Genomic DNA, 26,360 nt, shown 5'->3' on the forward strand with positions numbered 1-26,360 from the left:
ATTTTTTGCTCTGCCAACTGTTGATCCTAGTCGTCTTCGCTCTTGCTATCGGTGGTGGTGTCACTCAGGTTACGCAACTCTTCCCTGGTGTTGGTGTAGTCGTTCAGGAGCTGGAATTTTTTTGTTGAGAATGCAGCTTTTACATTACAGATTAACTCTTGGTCCATGGGATGTAATATAGACGTAGTGTTGGGAGGAAGGAAGACCACTTTTACGTTGGGGTGACGATCTAACAGTAAGGGCGAGTGTCCTGGTGCGTTGTCCAGCTGCAACAAAATCTTGAATGGCACATTCTGTTGCTCACAGAATTTCTTCACATCAGGAACGAAACGGTCATCAAACCAGGAGAGGGACAGTGTAGAGAACATCCACGCCTTACGTGCGGTCAGCCAGTGGACATTTAGCTTGGTCATGTCCATGCTCTTGTAGGCGTGCGGCTTGCGGGCTGTGTGGATCACCGATAACTTGAGCTTACAGGTACCGGAGGCATTGGTGGTAAACAGGACGGTGATGCGCTCCTTCTGCAACTTCCGGCCCCGAATCTTGCTGGCATTCTTCACAACTAAGGTCTTGGAAGGAAGCTTTATCCAAAAAAGACCAGATTTGTCCATGTTAAACACCTGGTCGTCGGAGTACTGTCCTTCCTCCATAATCTCGCGTAAAAACGGAGGAAATTCCCTAGCCGCAGCACGGTCAGCACTAGCTTCTTCACCACCAATGTTTCTATTGGTGATCTTGTTCCGCATCTTAAACCTTTGTAACCACCCAGAGGAAGCATTAAAGGGTTTGGGCTCTGTAGTTCCCATCTTTCGTGACACTGCAGCATACAGTTCACGTGCGTACTCCTAACAGAGCGCGTGTCGACTGCCATGTTCCGTCGCGCCTGACGCACCAAGTAGCTCACAAGTAATTTTTCCGTCTTGAGAAGCACCTGGTTGTGGAAATACTTGATCATAGAAGCACCTGTAGACTTTGTGATCTTCATGTGCTCCTTTATCTTGGCTGCATCCTTCTTTATCGTCCGGATCGTAGATTCGTTCACACCATGCTGGCGTGCCAAATCAACCTGTCTTGTTCCTTTCTCTAACTCTTGGATGATCTTGTACTTCACCTCGTAGCTTAAGGAACGTCGTGTCTTCTTGGGCTTAGGGCGGCTGGGTCCAGGTAAGGAAAGGTTTCTCTCTGGTGGCGGTGGTTCGGCGGAAGCCATTTTACAGAACAATGGATGCACGATTACACGGTGTGGCCTGGAGGGATGAAACTGCCGCGGCTAGGTCAAGCGTCGTCTTTCCTCCCTCCCCCAGGTGGACACGTCATATTACTTTAAACCAATTACAGCTAGCAGCGGAGGGAGGTAGGGATGCATGGCCAATCACAGTCCGATACGTCATATGACGTCACTGATAACGCAACAGACATATGCACTGCGCAACCTTACCGCGCGGCTTGCCCAGGCGGGTGGGGCGAATCTAAAAATAGCGTCGAGCCAGACACACTCCGCGTAAAGGGGTACACGCACCGCGGAATGTGAGCATCCTGGGTTCCGGCAGGGTATTGCGTAAACGCGGAATGTGGGACCGCGTAAAGTGAGGGTTGACTGTATATTTAATTACCAAACATGCCTTTGTTTGCAGCTGAATCATGGACAATTAGTGCATAAATTTCCATGACTATATATTAAACATACTAAATGTTTTAATTTAAATATTGATTTGGGTGCAATTCCTATCATACAAAAGACCTGAAGACCATATACAATAAGTGCAGATGATGGAACTTTCAAAGTTGTGTCATTTATATTTTCAAAGGTGCCAGTTTTCTGAGATTACAGATATAGTAACTGTTTTCTAGATTTCCGAGGTTATACTGTATACCTCTTCTTTAAAATAAAAGTTATTTATTTTTTTCATATTGGGAAAAATAATGTATATTTTATGGCTTGTGGATTATATGTACCTTTCATATAATAAGAAGGCACATAGGCAGGAGGAACACTGCAATTCTGTCATACATAAACATATTAAACTTGATTTATAGATGTGATGCTCCTTCGGGATTTATCCTGAAAGTTTACATTTCAAAGTGGTAAGATATCTTTTATTTTTTAAGAAATTTTCTATTGTTTTTATAGAATATAACATTTTTAAAATAAAACTATTGAATGATATTTTGTGTTAATTTTTACATGATTGAAGTTTATGTGTGATGCGAAAACAAGTTTTATCACCAAGAGTTGTTGAATTGTCCTGTAAATGTCTTTCTCCACATTATTAGGAAGTTGCAACATGCAGTAGTTGTCTCAACACTTCAACTTGTGACAGGCTTAGTGAGTCTGGTGTGTCATGTTAAGTGATACAGCTAAAAAAATTTTTTTTATAGCAGTTGTATGTTTTTATAAGTTCTTTTATATTAAGGTAATTACTGTAATGTTTGAATTACTGTAGTGTGATAGCCATACTTGAACACTACTGTGGGATTTCATGCAGTATCAATAATGTGGGAAATTATTTGTAATAACTGAGTTTACTTTCAGTCATTACAATCACAACTTGAAATAGTTTTGTTATACCATATTGCTGATTATAAATGATTATTTGTTTAGATTTTTTAATGTCTTTTCTTCTGTCATTTATTTTATAATTTTATTATTTACTGTCAAAAACAATCTGTATTTATTTTAATTTGTTTTACATTGTTAAATTTATAATTTTGAGCCAGAGTTGCAAAAACTTGTAAATTTATCCAAGATTAATGTGTTTCTGTGTAAAAAAATTTAATTTCTGTACTTGTGGCAAGGTAGTATATCACCTGCTCTCTATTGATGAATCTTCACCCCTCCTGTATTCTATTGATATTAAGAAGAAAGAACAGAGAAGATTGGGGTATGCAAATGGGTATGGGTGAAATTACAAGAAGATAGTAAATGAAGTTAGGACTTGTAAGGAAGATTGATGTTCTGGTTTTGTGCAAAATAAAATTTAAAGGTGGAGAGAAAAATTTTGTACAGAGTGAGGGGTGTAGTCAGGTGGATCTGGAATGTTATGAGTAGAAGATAATGGAAAAGGCAGTTTTTTGGGGAACTTAATAATTGCATTGAAAGATGCTGATGATTGATGGAGGGAGGTTTAAACTTGGAGATAAAGTGGATTGGATTTTTTTGGAAATGAGAAGTGTCAGGAGTAACTGGATTTGGAGTATGAGGAGAGATTGTTATGAGATGTGTACAGTTGGTCTAAGAAATAACGCCACTGTTTTCAGTATGATTCATTCAAACGGCTGTATCTGGCAACTCGATGGGAGCCAAGAGAATGGCCGCTCACCAGTGGGCTAGATGCTGTTGTAGTAAGATGGTATACTAACAAACTCCCGAGCCAAATTTTTCACTGCCTAACCGTTTTCTGGCATATCCTTATATTTGTGCACGTAAAAGACTTCCAGGTGTGTAGTAAAAGAGCTCAATCCCATGCTTGAAAGAATAATAATATGCGTGCAGAAAAAAGGACAGCCCGTACGAGATGATATAACACTTGCTTGTAGGTGTAGAATATTCTGCATATGGCTACTTCCTTGTTTAGAAGTTGTTTTACTTTTAGAATATGAAAGGCATTCGTTTCTCTAAAATATAAATTAATTGAATAAGTATTTATAGAAGTAAGTAATTAGCCAAATTTTTCCTTTTTTCTTGAGCAACAAATGAACGTTAAATGGAAATCGTTATTGCTTTGTATTTTACTTATTGGTACTAATAATACAGTACTGTACTGTATATGTACCTGTCTAAAGCTCAAAGCTTTATTTTATGAATGTTTCTTGCCTTACGTCATTGTCCATCAAGACAGTGAATACTGTATGAAGATATTTGTTCACACATTCAGTTCAGTAAAGACATGACATAAATCTGGTGAGTGTGAATATTATTTCAATTCATATTTTTTATTCGATGCTCATTTCATCTTAATAGAATGTATATTACATACCTTTTCATTTTGATTTCTGATTCTACCTCGGCAATTTATCCTGAATGGCTCCGTGTGATAAATCTGTGTCATATTGTTTTGTTTCAAAACTGTATACAGTACAATAGCACTAAAATTTTAACTATAAAGTAAAAACCCATAATTCATACCTCTCAAATTCGAAATCACTCATATAATTCGTAATGTTTTGCTGTTATGATATATACTGTATATTAAAATTTTTGAAGTACAGTACAGGTATTTGGTCAAATTTCAGATTGAGAGACATTTACAAATATATATATGACAAACAGTATTTTGCAACCTAAGAATGTTTAAAATGGAGGACTGGTAGTCAACCCTCAAATATGAGGACGGTCAGTGCTCTGATTGATTGATGATACATATGTCACCGTGGGATGCAACTGCCGACCGCCCGCCTCAGTGTAAATGAGTAGTATACCTGTATAAGCAACACGCATGTTGGTCACGGTCAATTCACATTGGTCTCTTGTGGAGTGTACAGTACATCTACGGTCTACTGCACAAGTTTTTCCTCGCTCTTTTCCATCATTGGCAAGTGTTTGAGGCATTATGTGTGATAACCTTGGACCAAGCACTTAAATCTGGTACTGTACAGAACTGTACTTAGAAACGTCTAGATTTTGGTTGGGGCAGATAACTTATATTTTGTATATTTTTTTTTTTTCTTTTTTTTTTCTCCTCTCTCTCCTTCAGGAGGTATCCCTCATATTTCATAAAATCTCATAATTCGTATGAGCTAGAGCCCCAATTACACCTTTTCACATATCCGTTGAGACATTGTTACATAACTATTTGACAAATTTCATAACCGAATGACAGAACACATATCGAATGACAATCTAAAATAACTGTTGGTGGTATGTCACTCTCCAATTGCTACATTCTCAAACTATATGTAGACTGTCGGTTTATTGTTCACGTCTGTCAACTTCATAACTTATGTCAATCACTTCCGTTAGCATGAACGAACAGTTATTTTAGATTGTCATTCGATATGTGTTCTGTCATTCGGTTATGAAATTTGTCAAATAGTTATGTAACAATGTCTCAACGGATATGTGAAAAGGTGTATTTTGAATTACTGCGTGGAGGTTTTATTGATTATTTTGTTTTTTAAGCTGACGATATCAGGCTAAGAAGTCCCCCTCCTTGCAGCTCATTGGCTTATACAGTTACATAATATTCGATTAATAGTATTTATACACTGTATTGCATATAAATCCATATATGGTATAACTGTTAAGGATACCCAGTTCTGGCTCAATTTAATGCCAGATTTAATACTGTATATGTGAAGATATAACTGCTTGAAAACATTAAAGATTTGGGTGGAAAATGTTTGAAATAAATAATATTTACCGTCAAAGTTACGAACAAATTCACACTTTCGGAGAACACATTGGAGTAAATCCACTCTTTTCACATTTATGTACGGTAAATTAAGACGGTGAACTAAACATAAAGCAACAGAGAATAATGACCATTTTATAAAGAGTAGAATCAAGTGCAAACACCACATATTGGCGTAAGGATGTCGTTTAAGAAGGTTACGGGGAGATAGTGCTCCTGGCGGAAGAGCTGTTCAGCTGACTTGATATACTGTATCTCTGTTATATTTTATTTATATTTACCCAAACATAACCACTTCACCCCTACACTCTCCTCCTTCAGGAAGAGAACATTGTGGTGATCTAAATGAAAGTGGTTATGTTTGGGGTACAGCATGTGAAGTTAAACAAAAGAAAGAAACATATAAATTTTGATGTGTTGCAGGGAGTTGGGTGTGGAGTATTTGACCGTTATTTGGTAGAAGTGAAAATAATATTGAATGGAAAGTACTGACTCAAAGAAACAATTGTCTTGTTACATCTGCACACCAGCCATCTGCTTACCACTAGCAGCAAAAGTTAAGAGTAGGTGAGCCCAGAATAGTCTAGTTTTTTTGGATGCACATTTTCAGTGTTAGAAATACAGTAAGTATAATAAAAGTGTGACAAAAATATTTACACTGGTGGCTGGTATAAAGATGTTACAGGATGAAAGTCAGAGCTGGTGATGTGTTTTTTTTTGAGAGAAAATTTATATTTATCAACCATTTATCTTCAATGTATTTCTATTGGGAATTGGCATTAGAGTACTGTACAGTATTTGGCCACTAGCAGTGCTTTGAACATAAATCCGCAGGCTGGCAAGAACATTTTTTTTTACGTAACATTAACATTCGGCTGTAACTAGCCCTGGGGTTCCTAGAATTTTAAGGTATTAATCTGTAGCAGTTATGGCAGCGGCGTCATTTTACCTACATATCTGTTGTGTATTGCAGTAGGGGTTGCACTGGGTTTAGAACATAAGAACATAAGAATGGAGGAAACTGCAGCGGGCCTATTGGCCCATACTGGGCAGTCCCATTTACACCCAACCCCTATTGCTCATATAAGCATCCAACCTATGTTTGAAGCTATTCAGCGTATTTGAGTTAATGATGATATTTGGTAACTTGTTCCATTCATCCACTACTCTGTTTCCAAACCAGTGTTTACCTATTTCGCGCCTAAATCTAAATTTGTCTAACTTAAAACCTTTGTTACGAGTTCGCTCCTGGTTGGATAGTTTGAGTACCTCTGTAATGTCCCCTTTGTTTAGCCCTGACTTCCATTTATACACCTCTATCAGGTCGCTCCTCGCTCTACGTCTCTCGAGGGAGTGCAAATTAAGATGCTTTAACCTGTCTCTATACTCAAGGTTCCTAATGCCCGGGATTAGTCTTGTCATTCTCCTCTGAATTCTTTCCAGGGATTCTATATCCATTCTGTAATACGGTGACCAGAACTGAACTGCGTAATCCAGGTGTGGTCTCACAAGCGCGAGATACAGTTTTAGGATGACCTCGCTAGTCTTGTAACTAACACTCCTTTGTATGAACCCAAGTACTTTATTAGCCTTGTTACGAGCAAAAACACATTGTTTACTTGGCTTAAGGTTCCTACTTATCATTACTCCTAAATCTCTGTGTGGAGAGTTTACCATGCCTGTATAGCCTATCCTATCAATTATTATATACAATATTAATGATAAGGATCATAATGAGAGGGCAGACTATCATTATATGGGTGTTGACACTGTTGGTAGACCCATGAAATGCACCGTATCCTGATAGATGTCTGAACCTGAATGAGTCACCATGATCATAACTAGCAGCAGGCCGTTACTGGTGCCAACACCGCCTCGCTGGCAAGAGTCAAATATGGGCTGCCTCACACATGACTAGCACCCGAATTCATAAAAAGATGGCGGTAGCTGTGCACAGGTATAGCTGGATGAGGATCCTATTTGGTCTTGTTACTACCATATTTTGGTTTATTGTTGATATTAATTTATGATATGCTGTATGTATAATGGGTTTTATAAGATTTATTTTTGTGTTTTGTTTGTATCATATTATCTTTATTAATTTGTATGATTATTACAGGTTGACAACCCTTTGTCCGAAAACCGAAAGATTTTTGTGCAATATTTTTTTTTTTTTTTTCTATAACGAGGATTAGCCCACCCGGGCATAGATCACTGACCCACATTGGGGCCTGGGGGGCGAAAATGTAATAGTAATAATATTTATACTAATAATAATTATTCATAGTAAATAATTTTTTTTAATAAAAATACAGTACACCAAAATAAAATAATGATAATAATAATAATACCTAATAATTAAGAAATACAAGAATGAAAAAAAAAAAGAACAAGTGAGAAACGACCTCGACCTATGAATTATTATTATAATTTTTATTATGTTTTCGCCCCCCCTTCCCCCAGGCCCCGAAGTGGGTCAGTGATCTATTATGTCCGGGTGGGCTAAAAAAAAAAAAAACATTCTGCAAACCGAAAAAATACGAAATGCCTCTGGCCCCAAGGATTTCGGATAAGGGATTGTCAACTGTATATATTTGCGGCACTCATATTTTTATTTGTACAATGCGAAATGGGAGACTGCGTTGTGTGACGTTTAATTTAATTACGTTTATATTTAGGGCTTAATTTTGTGTCTAGTTAAAGCATGCCTACGTACAAGTAGTTGACTATTGTACTTCTTTCATTTGAGCTATAACATGCACGTTCGCAAAATCTTAAAAATTCTAGCACAGAGTGAATATGGATTTACCTTGAGTATTTTATATTTTTTTATTTAGAATCGAATATATTACATATTTTGGACCTAAATGCCTGTTTTTGTAACGGTTAAATGTTAGCCAAACAACCAACACTTAAATCGCAATACATACGTACTCAGCATGAAACGTTAAGTTTATAATTATTTTTAAAATTCGATTGCATAAAAACGATGGGCAAATTTACCTTGAACAAATTTTGAAAGAATCGTGTAGAAATAATGTTTTGGTTTTATTTTAATTTTTATTTGATGGATTAACGACTGTAACGACGTCTGGCAGTAGTATTGACAAGACCGGAGTTGACGTCTCTGACTTGATTGTTCTGTTTTCGAAACAATTTAATGTACACTCGTCCTTGAATACTTAATGGGGTGATAAGTAGTGAAGATACATTGTACATTTATTATTGCTTGTGAGTGAATTCGTTGAAAATCATTGTACAAACTCCAGAAGAAGGATTCATCATAGTCAACAGCAGGGCCGAAGTTCGGTAAGTAGGCCTACCATTAGAGAATTGTTTTCTCCCTACGCAACCGTTAATGGCAGCACCCATACGTACACGAGACATTTCTGCAAGTTAACAAAACTTATTGTACTCAGTACTGGGTTACAATGTGGTAGTGGGTGTTCCATGCCTTTGAACAACGCAAACAAGATGTTCCATTCATAGCTAAATGGCCTATTGGCTTCAGTGCTAGGCTCGACCTAAATTCCATAAATCGGTCAATCAACGACAGTGGATGGCGTATACTGTATAAGATGGGGGCATGTAGCCAAGCAGGGCCGGATTATGCTGAATAGGGGCCTGAGGCACAGCTCAACTTGGGGCCCCCTACCCTCAAGGTATATATAAATAACAAGAACAAATTATACCCAAATTTATCAATGATTTCATCAATATTAAGCTTTTGCAAAATAACACATTTAATGTTCATAAGAGACAGAAAATTGAGACGTTGCTAGGGACATCGTTGAACGAAGTTCATGTTTTATACGCTTCAACTTCGAGAATGTTTGGATTTGGGGGCCCCTTAGAGTCGGGGGGGGGGGGGGGCTAAGGCCAGTGCCTGGTGGTAAATCCGGCATTGTAGCCAACCCCCCCCCCCCTCCTTTGGCTACTGCCCTCAACTCTTTCAACCCAACGCATCCAGTCCGCGAGGACGTACAAGTAGCTAAAACAACTATTCTTTTTACTTTTATCCTCTTCACCACTGATCGGCTCGTTTGCCGCCTGGGCGACCGGTCACGTCTCTGTTACGCACTGTTGGCAAGTACTGGGCATGCACCGGCTCCTGAATGTACCTGAACCTGTTCTAGTGTTGGTCAAGTCTGGTCTTGCAAGAGCTCACACTTGCCCGTCTGTAGTATAAACTAGGCAAGTTCAGGGGCTCCAATCTCTCAGGGTAGTTGAGGTGCCGAAGTGCCGGCACCAGTCTGCTGGCCCTCCTTTGAACATTTTCAACCAACTGACAGTCCCTAGCTGTGCATACTTTGTGGGAAACATGAGACCATGGACGATAAATATTGGCATATGAGAGCTGTCACTAGTCATAAAACTTAGGAGCATATCGATCCTCACCTGCACAAATAGTTGTTTTAGCTGCTGTACATACTGTACTTAGAAAATAATTCAGGTCCATACTGTAGTCTGGGAAAATCCTACAACAGGTTTCTGCCAGAATATTTCTGCACTGCAGATTGCACATTATTATATATGGTAATTATTAACGACTTTCCCGCCGGTGATTTCTTCATAGAAAACTAATGTAAAAACGCCGCAATTTCACTGGGTTACACTGTCGTAGGTATGGCAAATGTGATTATTTAAAAGTATCTAGGAAACAGTTGCTTGTGGCCAGAGAAGCCCAAAATCATTGAGTGGGGTTGGGAAGCGAGTATTAATTATTTTAAGTGCTGCTTGTTGAAATCCTGAGATATCAGCTTGAGTGATTGAATTTTATGCCAATTGGATGAAACACTAATCTTGGCCATAAAATGTGACCCTTGCGTTACAGATAGCCTTTTCAGGGACCGTATGGGCGAGCGTACGGGAAATATGTCCCTATCTTCAAGTCTGCCCCTCCTTCCCAGAAACATGGTCTCGTTCAAGATTCTTCGAACACTGCTGGAGACAGCTGGCAACTAATGGTTTATTTACTGTAGTACGCAGTATAATATAATACGAAAATACAAAGCCCAACCATTAATTAAGCAACAGGGAACTAAGTAACTAGTCACCGAGCACTTTTACATTCATTCATAATTTTTACTATGTACTAAAGTAAACAAACTACCTTGAGTTGCCAGCTGTCTCCAGCAGTGTTCGAAGAATCTTGAACGAGGCTACGTCACTGATCAACGATGTTCCATACTGTGTTGGTACATATTTTGTGGTATTATAATTATGTATTCCGTTAGCCTGTTTATGAGGCTTCGTAAAATCTTTAAGTTTTAGCTCAGAGTGAATATGAGGTTTAATATATATATATATATATATATATATATATATATATATATATATATATATATATATATATATATATATATATATATATATATATATATATATTTATTTATTTTATTTATTTATTTATTTATTTTTGGAGGAAACTGCAGCTGGCCTATTGGCCCATACTGGGCAGTACCATTTACACTCAAACCCTATTGCTTGCTCATGTATCCATCCAACCTAATATACATATATATATATATATATATATATATATATATATATATATATTATATATAATATATATATATATATTATATATATATATATATATATATATATATATATATTATATATATATATAATATATATATATATATATATATATATATATATATATATATATATATATATATATATGCATGCAAGTAAATCACTGTAGGTGCGCGTGATCTAGTTATATGCTGATAACCACAAGGAAAGAAGAAAACACGAAGTTCCCAAGCGCTTTCGTGTAATTGAAGATGTGAATTACACGAAAGCGCTTGGGAATTTCGTGTTTTCTTCTTTCCTTGTGGTTATCAGCATATATATATATATATATATATATATATATATATATATATATATATATATATATATATATATATATATATATATATATATATATATATATTATTTATTTATTTATTTATTTATTTATTTATTAGTGTTTAGACCCAAATATATTACATATTTAAGTCCTAAAAGCTGTCTTTTCTAATGGTCAAGCTTGGTGTTAGCCAAACAACCAACACTAACTTATTAAGTCGAAAACTAAAGTACTCATCGTGAAACGTTAATTTTATGATTATTATTAAAGTTCGATTGTAAAAAAACGATTGGAAAATTAACCAGAACAATTTTCAGAGAGAATGGCGTAGAAATAATGTTTTAGGTTTATTTTAATTTTTATTATATGTAACTAACGTCGACCGTAACGAACTAACGACGACTGGCAGTAGTATTGACAAGACCGGGATAGACACCTCTGACGAGCTTGTTTGTCTTCGAAACAATTTAATGTACACTCGTCCTTAAATACTTAATGGGGTGATAAGTAGTGAAGATATATTTTACATTTATTATTGCTTGTGAGTGAATTCGTTGAAAATCATTGTACAAACTCTAGAAGAAGGATTCGTCATAGTCAACAGCAGGGCCGAAGTTCAGTAAGTAACCGTTAATGGCAGCACCCATACGTACACGAAACATTTCTGCAAGTTAACAAAACTTATTGTTTTCGGTAGTGGGTTACAATGTGGTAGTGACATTCAAGCCGAGATGGTAGTGGTTGTTCCATGCCTTTTGAATAACGCAAATATATGCACGGTTTCATTCTGTCTTGGTTTGTATGTTTGCGATATTATCTGTAACCCATTTGTCTGTTTATGTTAGTGAACTGTTAGATAGGTTGGTATGTATTCAGTAAATAGGCATATATGGTGTTTACTTAGTAAAATCATTTTGTAAGTTCACATTGGTTCAACATTTAAGTAGGGCACGGAGACCGTGACTTGTTTTGATAAGGATAACGTAAGAAAGTCGTTAGTTTTCATCGTACTGAGGTTTAGGTCGAGACATCTATTAACATAACTACTATATTAGTACATGATCCCCCAGAAAGCATTAATAGCCTTATCGTAGTGTAAATTCTGAAGCACATGACAAAATGTTATAAACTTACCAATTTTTAATAACTACAAACCGTCTTATTGTACTCGTACTGTATATAATTCGGTCGGGACAAGTACAGTAATTATTTCTGAGTTGATTAGTGACCCCCTGAATTTCATCGATCTACCAGCCGTGAACTTATCAGGTCCTGGACAAGAAGTGATCGTATCAGTTAATTCTTGTGACATTGTATTCACAAAAAAAAAGTTTTCTATTTAAAATTTATGTAATAAATTTATAGGTATATCACTTCCCAATACTGTTTTTTTTTTTCATCTACATTTTTTATTATTATTTTCAGATAGAAACCCTAGACTTATGTAATTAATTTAATGTGGTTTAGATTAATGTTCGAATGTGTTAAGTATTTGGTTTAATGTTGGTTGCCTCAGAATTTTATGAGGGGTTAACTAACAAGTTTAAATTTCTTTGATGTGAGTAAATTAATTGGTTTATGTAATGGTTTACGCGAGTTTATGATGTTACGTAGTAGGGCTTCAGTTAATTAAATAATTTGTGATAAGTATTTGGGCTTATGTTGGTTTAATTATTTTTGTCGGTTATTAAGTAATTAGTTCATGCTAGACCAGTGGTTCTCAACCTTGTTTGCCCCATGCACCCCTTTCACCATATGTCAGAATGTCATTCCCCCCTCCTTTCCAAGATTGTCTGCCTCAAAAAGTGCATTCCAAATAATATGCATATAATACTGAAAATCCTTTATTTTTTCCATATTAGTATCAGTCTCTCGAAAACCTGAGGGGGGAAATTCCCCCCTGGTTGAGAACCCCTGTGCTAGACATTTCATTCGTTAAAATGAGCTAAATAATCGATGTTATGCTATAATTGACTTACATGGGCTAAGTACTAATTGGTTTATATGGTTAAATACTTTGCTTTATATTGACAAAGTATTCTGATTATATAATACTGTATAATAATTTTTGTTTGGTTCGTGTACAGTACCTATATGTTCACTTTCATGGGTAACTAGCATGGGACACGTAAGTAATGTCGAGCAAAATCTAACTATTTATTTTCGTGGATAATGATGACTAAAGTATTTCAGAGTCAATATTATTATTTTTTTTTACTAACTTTATTTGATCTAAATCCAATTCAGGTGGCATGTATTTCAAAATTAGGTGTTGTGTTGGTTGGAAAAATAACATGGTTATTTAAAAAAATCAATTCTATAATGCTCAGAATTACGGAAAGGACGATGGAGTTGGATAACGTTAGAAAGGATTGTTTACATATTCTTTATTCAATGAAATTGTTTGAAAACAAAATGGTAATTATTGTCCATAGCTGTTTATTTGAAGAAAAGTGTTCTTGTAATTTTGAAAAAAAAAGCTTAACCAACACTTTTTGTCTTTATTATTTTATATTGTAATATATCCAATTATCTGTCATAAAATGTGAGGTACTAGAAAAATCTTAAAAATAGGTTGAAAGGGGAGAAAATATGAAAAAACTTTTGTTTACAAAATTTATTACACGTTAAACAAACAGTGTACAATCATTCTGTAAGTATAAGATCCAGATTTAAAAGTTGAATAATATTATTAACATATATTATTGATAGTCCATATAGAATAAATGCATGACGCATAAAGACTGATTGCAACTCGAGTAAAGAAGGTGAACCAATGCACCCTTACATACGGTAACAGAGCAAGAGAGACGTGGGCCGAACCCAACGACTCATAAGCTTCGATAACGCTCACTACCACACTTGGGTTGTGGGCATTATTAAAGCTTGTGTTCTACTGGGGCGGTTCGGAGCTTCAATACTACCCAGTACTTCCCTTAGGGGGGTAGTGTGGGTGTTATTGAGGCTCTTGTTCCCCTGGGAGTCGGCCTTTACACGGCGGACGATAGCGTGGCGGGCCAGGCGGTGGTGTTGGGTGATGATGGTGTGGGGCGCGTCTCGGCCGTCAGTCAAGTCAGTCCGCAGGAGCGTGAGCGTGCCACGGGCGGGGACGGAGTGCAATACCCCGCCCACACGCCCGCGGACACGTACGCCCGTCCAAGCACCGTGTTGGCGCCCACCAGTTTGTCACACTTAGAATCCTGACAATTCTGAGAACGCCTGGTCCATCTCATCCGCAATGTTCTTATATTTTTCTTTCTCATTAACAAGTTCATCTGTAACAGATGGGTGAGAGATTTTACAGGCATTCCATTGGCTGGTTGTGGCGGTAGTGGTCCTAGGATCATCTTAGGGCCACTCGCTCTGAGTGGTCGTTATACTCAAGGTCGTATCGGGATTAGAGCGTAAACAACAAAAATCCATTTGATAATAAATATTTATTTCTTTATGTTATTAAGCCATAGAGTACATGAAACCTAAAATTTTGAAAAAAAATTCAAAATTAAGTTTCCTGAATAAATTTAAGTTTAATAACATTAAAATTACCTCAATGGCAGACTTAACCACGATATCGAATGATTTAGTGATGATACTGACTCAATTGGAGGTCAAATGCAACACATAAAAAGAAGGAAAAGTAAAAAGAATTCTTATAAACTGAATTACATAAGCTTATGAAAAAATAGGTTACAGGCCAGCTGAGGGCATAGGAAGAGAGATGGCAGAACAGTTTGGAGCAGAGAGTGTTTAGTAGCCAGACAGTTCGCTGAAAGTCTGGTCCAGCTCGTCGGTAATGGACTTGTACTTCTCCTTTTCGTTAACCAGTTCGTCTGCAAAGTAGAGATTAACAAACACAGGTCAATTAACACGGCCAAAAGAAAAGAGTTAGTTCCCAGAAGCTGAAGGCAACTGAGGTGAGAAGGGAAGTTGAGGAAGTTGAGCGCCGCCGCCGCGTGTTAACAGAAACTACTACTATTGTATCCATGACCGTGAGCGGCGCCCTAGTAGTAGCTAGTTGCTGGCTCGTGGATCGTGCTCCACCCACACGTTCACTCTCTCCCAACATGGATTAATACCTACTCACTTTCTCCTATTTACATCAGCATCAAATCAAAAAGAATTTGTAAGTATAAAATTGTACATGTTATCCACATAGGTGAAAGCCTACTTTCTGAACAGCATTACAAAATCAGGCCGAGCTGTTACAACAATGCACTACAAGTTATTGCAGCCACGCCCTCACCAACTAGTGACTAGCGGTAGTAAGGGGGTAACAAATAGATGACAGGTAGTAGAGCAACGATCATGGTGATAGTTGTGGTCATGGTGGTTGTGGTGGCGGGTAAGAGCAGAGAAGTTGTTATGGACTAGTAGTAGTAGTAGTTTAGTAGATTCGTCAGGGTGGACAGCTCAATAGCCAGACATTTCGGTGAACGTCTGATCCAGCTCGTCGGTAATGGACTTGTACCTCTCCTTCTGAATGACAAGTTCGTCTGAAAGGAAGAGAGTGGGAGAGACTTTGGTTAGTACGGAAAAAAAGAGGATGACACATTAATCATAAAGCGCCACAGCGATTCTCAACAACCAGGCAGACTGCAGTACTTAATGCAAGTTGAACTACACACACTTATACTGTTGAGAATCGCAAAAGTACAATGTTAGCAAAGATCGATTATTAGTTATCAAAATCATTGTTCTAATTAATATTAAATACTTCAGCATCCTTTAAAATGCCTTTACATGGTCATATCAGTTATGCTATTTAAATGTTTCATATTTCTGACCATAAAGACATTTCCAAGTATATCACTGCTGTTAACAGGCCAATAAAAATAACCGTCATTAGGCAGAATAACTTCTAGTTGCCGCCATCCGCGAGGACCTTCTCTTAGCTCTCCCAGTCTGATCCGGAGGAAGCAAGATTTTCACAAGTCACAAAGCATTTAGTTTCCGCATCACGAATTCCGTAAATCTGACTTTCCCTGAACTCAGTGCAAGATTAGCTACGAGATGTAATAACCCCAAGTAATCAGTGTAAAGAACATAGGCAATATAAGTTTAATATTGATTGGATATAAACATCAAATAAATTGCCATTATCAGCAATAAGCGAGTCTAGTGACTGCAATAATTAAAGACAATTCATGAGTTATAATTTGTGCCAATTTTTTTTCTCAGAATGATTGATCTAAGGGCTAATGCACGCAAATAAAATCCAGTTCCCAGCAGAAAGCCTCCCAATATATTTGTTACAAGTCAGAAGATTACTGAAAAATTAGCGAAGTGGTGAAAGTAAGAGTCCAGAGTTCCTTAAGTGCCTTGATAAAGAAAGTAATCAGAAAATAAAGCTTTACTGAGGCTTAGATGGGGGAAAAACTCGTCCCCTTCCATAGATTACTGTAGCAGCGTGAGGGGAAGCAGTGACTGGGTAGGGAGAACGTTTGCCTCGGTTCGAGTGCCAACCTGTGACTTTCTGCTTCCTCCAGCGGTCCTTGGGTAATGTTTACATATTCTGGATGTCCTGTAGAGTGGCCTCCATGTCTGCCTGGAGCATCCTACTCTTATCTTTCTCGGCAACTAGATCGTCTGCAAACAAAACAAAAAACACACACACATGCAAGGTCAGGAAGTAAAAACAAAACAAAAAACCACTAAAGTAAATTAACTACTATATAAATACTAAAAACAAACACGACGACTCGAGAGATATTAAAATACATAATATTAATAAAATAAGTTATTGAAGTAAAACCTTAAAAACACACCAAAACAATGATGCACACCATGCTTAACAAAATTCGTAAAAAAAAAATGGTTACTGCTGAAAAATAAAGAAAACTCATGCCTGGTCTCGCACAGGCCTGACCCAGATTCTCGAACATTCGAACGTTAAATGTTTACCCAAACAAATGAGAATATCTATAACTTAACTATTTATCGAATCGTGGAGGCAAAGAAGGCTGCCAAATGGCGTTTTTAAGTAAATACACCTTGCAAAGACGTAGTTTCTCATCTTGTTAGGGGTAACAATTACACACGAACCTAGGAATCCGGGTGTAGTCATCAGTTGTGGGTTTCAAGTAGTGCAAACCTTCGCTGAACGTTTCTTTTGTTGTTTTTTTTTTATAAAAGTTGAGATTGGATACATTTATCATAGATTGATAAAATGTACTTTTGATTTAAATTAATGAAAACTTTTGAATTAATGTTATCTCAGGTTGTATATTTTTTTGTCTGTATATTAGAGACAAATGTTATACGTTCAGCGAAGCTTATCTTAACCATTCCTGTAGTTAGGCAACAGGTCAGATGTAAGGTCAATATGCTCACGAAAACGGTCAAGTCAGGTCCAATTAGAGTAGGGTGAAAGAGTTGGAGTAAGGCAAGCCACTCATGGGGCTCCCGTCTGAGGTGGGACTAGGATTATGGAATCTGGGGTACTAAGGTGGGGATGGAAGGAGACAAGGCAACACGACGATTCACCACCCTCAATCTTATACCAATTACCAAGAATAAAAATACGTTTTCATTTCTAGCTTCCATTTTAAATTTAAGAGCTGAATTTATCTTGGTATTAGGTATGGTCATGTGAAGTGAAGTCGGTGTGTAACTGTATTCAGAAGGATAGTAGTAAACTTGTTCCACCCGAAAAAAAACTGCCTTTTTTTCGCGTCGAGTCCATGAAACGAACGGTCCGAGCAATGGCTCAGACTTCTCTTGGTTTCCTTGACATGTCCATGTATGAGCTGAGGAGTGAGCAGGAGCTTGATCATATGCCGTATCTGGTAGTGAGGGGGCAAATAACCTGTGTAGGGTACATGCAGATGGACGGAGATGCTGCTCTTCAGTCGGACTACAAGAGGAGACAGTATCAGCCCTGCTACCCAAGCTTTAAGGCTTCAGATACACTATATTTTTTGCTTTCAAACTCGTGCCAAACTAAACCTTAAAGCAGGTCCTGGTTGCTACTGTCTTCTGCCTATCCACCAGGCAGTCTCAAGGGTTTTAAAGTAAAATATTGCTCTTTACAAATTAATTAAGTTGTAACAGATCAAGTGTTATGTGCAACGCGTTTCTCCTGGTAGTGATCTAGTAAGGGTAAGATGGCACAGGTACTAGAACACAACACAGGATCCGCGACACCATAATGTTGCAGGTTGGTTGTGTTGGCTACACATCTGAGGTGCAGTGACACTAAGATTAGACAAGAAGACTGTAAGCAGGACCAGGACGGTGGCTGTTATCACGTGGGATAGGGGATTCGGTGTCCTAGATGGGTGGCTGCTGGGTGGGTGTGGAAAGGGTCATGGGTGGTGGGGCTGCGGCCATCACTAAGACTTTTAAGGCAACTACAGATGTACGTCCTTACGGTGCTTCAGCCGCTTTAGGACACACTATGGGGTGCGGGTTATACAATGAAGAAATAATAAGAAATCAAGGGAATTATAAGGGAAAACTGGAGAAAGGGGGCAGGTCTTGTTGGTCGTCCTGCCGTTGTCCGAGTTCAACCTGGTCTTCTTAGTCACCTGGGAATTCACCCTCTGCCTCGCCCCCACCTGCCCATGAGTGGGCAGGTGGCGGGCGGGAGCAGATCCGGGTGTGAGTTAAGAGGAACCACAGGACTTGCTTGTGGCCCTGGAGTAGATGTGGGAGAGGGACAACAAGCCGTCAGGTGGTGGTGGACGTGTCTCCCAGGAAGGCTCAGTCCACTGGCTACTACTAGGCACGGTCAGCGCCGGGAGTTAAAATTCAACAACTAACCTAGAGTAGTCTAAGCTGCAGCACGGCTAGCTAACACCTCAACACAAAAGATTCTCCTTCAACTTTGGCAGATGGTTTTTAAAACTAAGCAATGCAAAATTGGGTTTTTGAAAGATAAACACAATAAAATTTTCCATCCTCATTCCAAAATAAATAAAATAGATTGTACAATAATTACAAGATTCAAAGAGGAAAATAATACTCCCTTTAAAGATCATTAACAAGAAAAAATAAATAAACTTACAATTAAACACAGAGAGGAACAAAAAGGGGGAGGGTTAACACGGACTGTTTTAATTGTATTAGTCTGAGGGTTGTAATGTGCGGCGGATCACGACAAGGAGAGTAGACATAAACTGTTAGCACGGCGGCCCGGCCACTGACACTGCTACGAGAGGGCAACAGTCCAAAGTTGCTTACTAAATTGAAATACAGAAGCAAAAATAAAATGTGAAAGCACGTTCCTTTGTTGCAGAAGTGGCGTGGATTATTGCACTGGCGATGATGCGCAAGGAAATAAAACAGCCAATAGATGATGAGGTGCCAATTCTAAAAAGAAGCCAATGACAGATGTATGGATTTTTTTCTTTTAGAATGAAGTGCCATTTCGGTAACTTGACTAGATAATACATATTTTCGCTGTACGGGTCTTTTGTGAGTGTAGTAGACATGATAGCAGTGCCGTAGTCGATCATGGTTGTTGTCAGAGGTGATTTAGGTGTTTGTTCAAGGATATGGACTCCACCATAAAAATTTTGACTTAAAACTTTTTTTTTTACAAAAGTAAAACCAAAAACTTTGTACTGTTTACTTTTAAATGTACATTTCTCTCTTAATAAAGAATCTGTACTGCAAAGATGTCCAAGAGGAACTATTTCTATTAAAAAATTATTTCGACAGGGAGATATTTTTTTTTATTCGATATGATTACAAAATTGACAAGATTCCTTACTCTTGTTATTTACATTATAGGCCGTGACGGGCGATTATGCAACTGTAGAGATACATACTTGGGCCGTGCATGGTGGAAAGTTATTCTTAAACCAACGACGATAATGCAAAGGACTTCACAAAACGATCAGGGGATATATTTTGAAGGACAAGATCACTGATGATTACACTGGACAGTTTGTGGTTATGGGATTATACATGAATATGCATTAGAGTCAAAATTTCAAAATAGTGTAGCAGCCAATCAAATGTGACAGTAGACGAGATATATACAAATGTAGGGATGACGGACGAGGGCACAGTACAAGTTTTTGAGTGTATACTTGTGGAAGTGGTAAGCGTGTTTTAATGAGCACATGTGCACACAACGAAGTGGCGAGAACACATGTACATGCACACTAGAACAATACTGTGTGCATGTCTTGTGTATTGTGTGCCGTGGTGGAGTGTACTTGAGTGTTGTGTATGTCTGCGTGTCAGTGTGTGTGTGTAAGGACGTACCTTCGAGCCTGTCGACCTCCTTCTGGAGCTTCTGCACAGACCTCTCGGCGAACTCAGCTCGAGCCTCAGCCTGGGGGTATCAGGGTCAACAGTGGTCAACTTGGGTCATGGCACCAGGTATCAGAGTATAAACAAATATATCCATTGATAAAAATTAAATAAAAATGCATAATATATTCGACAACTATAACACAGATGCAAGAAGAATGCCATGCAAGAAAGTATATATACCCAGAAGGTGTAGCGACTCACCTGGGTGTTCAGACACCATATCACCAGTTAAAGGCAGCAGCTGGTGGGGCGGGCCACCCTCCCCACCGCTACGCCACGGACACACATACCCACTACTGACCGCCACGCGCTCAGCGTCCCACCACCAAGAGAACCCAAGGTAAAGCAGACAAGTTGCAGGTGTCACAGCTGAACAGTTGTTGAATGCCAAAACATGTCTCACCAGCAAGATTTTTAGAGAAGATAAGAGTAAAAACAGCAATATGTACAGCCATTTCCCCATGTGAACTAAATCCCCATTCACACATTTACAGACACCAGAAAGGGTGAGGTGAAAGAAAGGATACATTGTGGTATAAAGGAAAGCTACGTGAACGTTTTAGCACGAAACCTTTATTAAGGCCAATATCTATTTATGCTAAAGCAAGAAGTATTATTATTGTATTTAGCTATTTACTAGTGTTAGCAGAGAGCAAATATATGCTAAGGCACGTGGTAGGTGGTTAGTGAAGCTGTGTGTGGAGGCAAACTATGAAGATAAACATAGTGGGAAGTAACCAGTTAAGGCGTGTGTGAAAGCAAGTGTAGCAATTGGTAGAATAAGGGTGCGGGTAAAGGAGGGAATCTTATACCTCTCTCATACGGTGGGTCAGCTCCTTGATCTGCTCCTCAAAGTTATCCTCCCTCTGTGCAGCCTAAAACAACAACGGTAACAACACAGAGTTAACGGAGAACACTTAGGGCACAGACACTACCACCGTCAGCCAAGTTATATTTACTGTAAACTGACATCTGGAACCTCCGTCGTCTGCCTCTGCTGCTACCTGCCTACCCTCACTGTGTTCCCGTAAGTCACACACAACCATACGAAAGTACTGGAAGACACCACCACAAAGTTGACGTCCTCCTAACACCTATTAAGGCGGATACATGCTGTAATCCCTTCAGTGACGACCTCCATGTAAGCAAGTAGCAAGATACCAAACATTTATCAATCTACAGACTCAAACAGCCAACATTCAGAGAGGAGCTCCCAAGAAGACAGGACAAAAAGAAACCCAATAAACCGACACACCATCTGGCAATACTAGCCGCGAGTACTAAGTGATGGCGTCATTACCTCTCTCAAGCTTTGCGTCACACTTCTTAGCTGCGACTCCATCTTGTCTTCTTTCTGCGCAGACTGTGGCATTCACACGGAAAACATGACTAGGTTAGTAACATTTACACTCGTGTAGAAATATTTAAGATTTAACACTGCTGAACACAACAGATGTGAGTTGAGTCAATTTATACACTGAACTCATGCATACACCAACAGTGTAAGTACATTAGTTTACGTTTTTCTACCTAATACGAAAACCATTTTGTGAATTATAAATACGGATTAAGTGCTAATTTCAAACCACACAATATGAGTAATTCAATTTTGTTATATCTAAAGGAATGTTTTAATTCACATAAAAATCCTACATCTGGTTAGTAACGCGTGAAAACCAAATTTCAGACATATTAGCAACAGATACGGGACACGGCCGCCGATGGTTGTAGAGATATCGGCGGCGACTCTGTCAACAACACACTCTGTAAATCCAACAACAAAAACAAGTATATGGTCCAAAGGGGCAGGTTGCATCATTACCGCCTTCAGCTTGTTGGCAAGGGTCTTGATCTGCTCCTTGTAAGCCTCCTCACGCTGGTTGGCCTGTAGGGGGAAGGTCGGGTTATGTCAGCCCACACTGGGGTCACCACACCCCAGGGTTCACCAACACCTGGGCCAAACCTAATATGTTCGTATCTATGAATGTTTAAGTGACCGCCACAGACAAGGTACTCATTATAATCCATTCCTGGCATGCATTAGTAACCGCGTGAGTAAACAATCAAATGTTCATACGCAAATTCGTCACTAATTTATGTGAGCCCCATATCCTAGCAGGTGATAAAATGAAAGTGTAGACGAGCTATTAAATTTATCACTAGCACGAACATTTCGCGTAAAAATACATTTTCATTCTTAAACATACTTGGAATAGAATAAATAATTTACAATAAATTACATGCTTTAAAGTTTCTCGTTCGTTATCTTTAGGAATACGTCATAATCTACGTACGTTTATCCAAAGCTTCACACACCGTAGCATGTCAATGAAAAATTTATTTCAGCATTGAGTACGCAGTAATGAAGCAAATATAAAGTAATGATGTATATGATAAGGAATCCTCGAAAACAAAATACTAACTGATGGTGTATGTTTGAGATTCTTATTGTTTTTCTAATACACAGCGATTTTTATTGGATACACATGTGTTTCACACTCAAAGTTGTGACCACTGGAACAGTATCTCCCCCCGAGTCTAGACATGTTCCGCTACACTTCGTTCGTGTTTTTCCTAAGTTCATCTTAATTCAATAATATGGGTTTTTTCGTGGCCTTGTCACTTTTAAACCCCCAAACTAATCAATTTGGTTGTATGTGGCCCAGCATCCACCTTGCCACGATTTAATCAGGGGGAGAAGCTGAATGTTACAGAACAATCACGGAAAGGATCCAGTAAAGTTATCGCGACCTTGATTAGTGTACGGGACGGGGCAGGAAGTCTAGCCAAAGGTCAATTATTATTTTTATTATTTAAATTTTCAAAAATACATCGACAATCAGTTTTTGTCAATACCTGTATTTGATAAAACTTAGTCGTCTGATATATATTACTAATACTCGTTCCACCCGAGGTTTTCCTCATCTCGAATGATTGGGTTTAAACTCAGATGTAAAACGGTGAGTTGAATGACACCCATTGGCCGGAATAATTTCAAGTGACAATGGTTGAATAATTACCTTCAATTGATAAATGGTTGAAAATGTACCAATGATTCGACAAACGGAACTATGAGTTCCTTCTTTCAAAAGTTCTCGATCATATGAAAGATCCTGCACATCCAATAAATGGAAGGTACAGATCTATGTCGACAGGCAAGTGTAGAACACGATGGTGATCTTACCTTCTCCTCAGACACTTCAAGAGACTTCAAGTTGTTGCCAACGACACGCAGCTCCTCCTCAAGCTCGACGATCTTTCTGTTGGGCGAGAGGAGAGAGGCGACATCAGACATTACCTGTCACCAACCTCTCACACTCAATGCCAACATCTACACTCGTAAGGAGTGTTCTACAGCGAAGATATCCCGTGAAACTGACACTGACTTCAAACAACGGACTTGAACTAAGGCAATGAAAGCAGAGATAACATTTTGTTGAACAATTCAAAATCACTTTAATATTCTTTGCATGTCAACAAAACAAATCTATCAGTCGCGAAATCTGCGCTTAACTTTATTTGCATACAAATTCAAAATTAATGAACCGATAGCTAATATAATCTACATAACTAAATAAATCTGTCACTCAGGGGTCAACAACAGGACATGATCCCGTGTTGACTAGATGCACATAACACAGGTACTTACCCCTCGGCGGCTTCTGCCCTTTCCTCTGCCCGTTCTAGGTCGTTCTCCAACATGACGCACTTGCGGGCCAGCTGAAGGGGATCACCCGGGGTCACGCATCAAACAACAACCAAAACAAAAGCACTACCATTACTCGTGGGTCATGCAGTGAGGTCAACGCTAACCCGTGTTGTACAGTAAGTGTTGACAGCCGTGGTGTGGTGGGAGTCGTCAAGTGAGTGACAATTGCTAGGTACAGTTATGGTCACGTTTTCAGACAGTATATAGCCATGTTTTGAAGAAGCCAATGCTAATATGAACCATTCACAGCTATGGTGTTCAGTCACCGTTTTTTCACCAAGCCTCGAAGTGTCTTGCTTGACTAGTCCCAACACACATAAGCTGTATAATGATGAGCCCTGTCAGCATGTGAGGCCGTGCAGTAGTAGTATAAATCGTAATTAAATAAAACCATGCAGAAATCCCTTACTATACAGAATTATGTGTAGCTATAAAAACACACCAAGCAAAAAAAAATTGTAACACATAAAAAATAACAGTAAAGCTTGCCGATGGTAATTTATAATTACAATGTACACACCAAAACTATGCGACAACAGATCCAAGTCCCTGTGAAGAGAAGACTAAATGAATGGTGAGTGCTTGTAGAGGGGGCGCAGCAGACCTAAGCCAGCAACACGCCTTTTCAGGTCATTAATCCAATTAGCAACAACTTGAGCCGAGTTACTCTTGATTCCAGCTGAGGCGTCCGCGGGCCGAAGTCTGCCACGCCGTACATTACTTGTGATCACCGCTGTGTTATGGCTGGAGACAGCTTGCCAGCTGCACGCTGTTACGACTGAAGACAGCTGCACTCCCCTTCCCTCGTGTTGGTGGCAGCTATACACAACAATCAGGGCACACATTTCTCAACAGGCTGTCAGTGCTGCGTCTATTAAACTTAATATGAAACTCCTATGTGAAGACATTCTTTGAGATAATAAGAAGTTTTTCAAAATCTATTAATGACGTCAGTGCACAAGAAGTACGCCTCGAGGAATGTTATGCCCAAAACGTTGCAACATGCAGGTCCGAGTTCTACACAACACACAAAAGTTGAGGTTTGCGGCCTCAGGAATAGAAAACCGTCCCGTGCTGTACCGCCCTTAAACCTGACACTTACGATTCACCAGTCTCGGCACGCTCCTCAGCACGCTCAAGGTCGGCTTCAACCATGGCCAGCTTACGGGCAACCTGTGGACGTGGGCAGGAGGAGCCATCAGTCAAGAGGAAGAGGACGGGTATCAAGCCACCATGTATGGGATACAGGAGGCCAGAAGGGCAACGGCGCGTTTCCGTAACGCTACAATCAATTAATGGATACTGGGGACCCCGACCCCGGGTTAATAGTGGAAGTGTGACGTTTACTAGTATGACAAAGCTTTAGAAGATTATATTTTTATTTTTTTACAAAAGATTGAAAAATTTTAAAAGAAAGATTTCTAGGTAAGAAATTTTCTGGTAAAAAAAACCTAGGCCTAGAGTGGCATCCACGGGGGTTAATCATGCTGCATTATGGCATTGAAAACCACACGGATCAATTCCAACATTTTACTGAAGTTCAGTGGAGGCTGTGAATGTTGTCTTGACAGTTAGTAGAGAGAGTAAGTGGTTGCTAAGATGGCATATTATTCTACTTTTATCAAGAAGTTAAAACACACATGGGATAACCTAGAGAAGGTACTGGGGCAGGACTCCTGAAACAGACAAAGATACGGTCATGAGACGACACGAGTTAGTAATAATAACTACTGGCGGCTGGCAGTGGTGGCCGCAGGGCGTCACGCGACTGTTAGAGGAGACAAGTAAGAACACACATCAACACGACGCCTGCCATCATGCGGCAATCACCTCGTCGTATTTCCTGTCGGCCTCCTCAGCCAGGAAACGGGCCTCCTTAAGCTGGTTCTCGAGGGCATCCATGCGCTCCTCGTCGGACAGGGAGCGGTTCTCGAGCACCTTGCGCATGCTGTGGGGGGGAGGAACAAGCCGACGGGTTAGAGTTGAGTCCACAATACCCGACGCTCGACACCCACGGACAGTAATCCTGCTGCTGCTCCTCGACACCATTGCTGAGGCACTTGTGACTAATAGGATTAATTCCCACCCTAGCCAGACGTGCGACAGTGTCCACGTAGGAGGAAGGAGGCAGCACCGATTCCTTATACTTTACTAGTCTTACAAAGTTATAAGCTCC

At 39.1% G+C, this 26,360-nt stretch overlaps 1 protein-coding gene across 39 annotated transcripts in view; it reads right to left on the reverse strand.

Moving 5' to 3' along the window:
* Positions 1–13,813: 13,813 nt before the first annotated feature.
* The window catches only part of LOC121878757 (tropomyosin), a 59,118-nt gene continuing 46,571 nt past the window's right edge, over positions 13,814–26,360 (reverse strand). For 6 of the 39 annotated variants that reach the window (XM_042385147.1, XM_042385146.1, XM_042385142.1 and 3 more), the window contains 6 exons: positions 26,015–26,132; positions 25,287–25,357; positions 23,660–23,735; positions 22,298–22,360; positions 20,425–20,494; positions 13,814–15,041 (listed from right to left, as the gene is read on the reverse strand). In XM_042385147.1, coding sequence (XP_042241081.1) covers positions 14,959–15,041; positions 20,425–20,494; positions 22,298–22,360; positions 23,660–23,735; positions 25,287–25,357; positions 26,015–26,132 — 481 coding nt within the window. In that variant the 3' untranslated portion in view covers positions 13,814–14,958. Of the gene's footprint in view, positions 15,042–15,547; positions 15,705–16,674; positions 16,798–20,424; positions 20,495–21,287; positions 21,351–21,775; positions 21,839–22,297; positions 22,361–23,659; positions 23,736–24,124; positions 24,196–25,286; positions 25,358–26,014; positions 26,133–26,360 lie in introns of those variants that run through there. The other 33 variants (XM_042385148.1, XM_042385145.1, XM_042385125.1 and 30 more) reach the window with 22 other exon arrangements.

The sequence above is a fragment of the Homarus americanus genome, unplaced genomic scaffold, assembly GCF_018991925.1.
Source record: "Homarus americanus isolate GMGI-L3 unplaced genomic scaffold, GMGI_Hamer_2.0 scaffold2558, whole genome shotgun sequence".
NCBI lineage: Eukaryota > Metazoa > Arthropoda > Malacostraca > Decapoda > Nephropidae > Homarus > Homarus americanus.